A 747-nucleotide genomic window follows, 5' to 3' on the forward strand; every position below is an offset into this window, starting at 1 on the left:
GGGGCTGGGGCGATTCCAGGTGAAGGCCGTGCTGGACGAGATCCTGGACAAGATCCCGGAGGCCTTCAACATGGCCGAGATCGTGGCCAAGGCGGCCGAGAAGACGCCCTACGTGGTGGTGGCCTTCCAGGAGTGCGAGAGGATGAACATCCTCACCAACGAGATGCGGCGCTCGCTCAAGGAGCTGAGCCTGGGGCTGAAGGTGAGCGCGGCGCTGCGAGGCCGGGGCGGGGGGCGGGCGCCGGGGGGCTCTGTGCTGGCGGCAGCACAGCCCGGGCCCCGCCGCGCGTCTCCGCAGGGGGAGCTGACCATCACCACGGACATGGAGGACCTGTCCGCGGCGCTGTTCTACGACACCGTGCCCAGCACGTGGGAGGCCCGGGCCTACCCCTCCATGATGGGCCTGGCGGCCTGGTACGCAGACCTGCTGCTCCGCATCAGGGTGAGGACAGCACCCCGCGGGGGGACGCAGGGACCCGCGGCCACGGCCGGGAAAGGGAGCGGGCGCCCCGGGCCGGGCCCGTCCCCTCAGCGGCCCCCGCGCCTTCCAGGAGCTGGAGGCCTGGACGACGGACTTCGCCCTGCCCACCACGGTGTGGCTGGCCGGCTTCTTCAACCCCCAGTCCTTCCTCACCGCCATCATGCAGTCCATGGCCAGGAAGAACGAGTGGCCCCTGGACAAGATGTGCCTGTCCGTGGAAGTGACCAAAAAGAACCGGGAGGACATGACCGCGCCCCCCCGAGAGG

At 70.4% G+C, this 747-nt stretch overlaps 1 protein-coding gene across 1 annotated transcript in view; it reads left to right on the forward strand.

Moving 5' to 3' along the window:
• Nucleotides 1-746, forward strand: part of DNAH17 (dynein, axonemal, heavy chain 17) — a gene marked incomplete at its 3' end in the record, with an annotated part of 54,504 nt that extends 53,758 nt beyond the window's left edge. The window contains exons 34-36 of the mRNA XM_012734579.1: nt 20-202; nt 299-442; nt 552-746. Coding sequence (XP_012590033.1) covers nt 20-202; nt 299-442; nt 552-746 — 522 coding nt within the window. The remainder of the gene's footprint in view (nt 1-19; nt 203-298; nt 443-551) is intronic.
• Between the last annotated feature and the right edge of the window lies 1 nt (nt 747).

The sequence above is a fragment of the Condylura cristata genome, unplaced genomic scaffold (assembly GCF_000260355.1).
Source record: "Condylura cristata isolate star-nosed mole 26May11 unplaced genomic scaffold, ConCri1.0 scaffold00060, whole genome shotgun sequence".
NCBI lineage: Eukaryota > Metazoa > Chordata > Mammalia > Eulipotyphla > Talpidae > Condylura > Condylura cristata.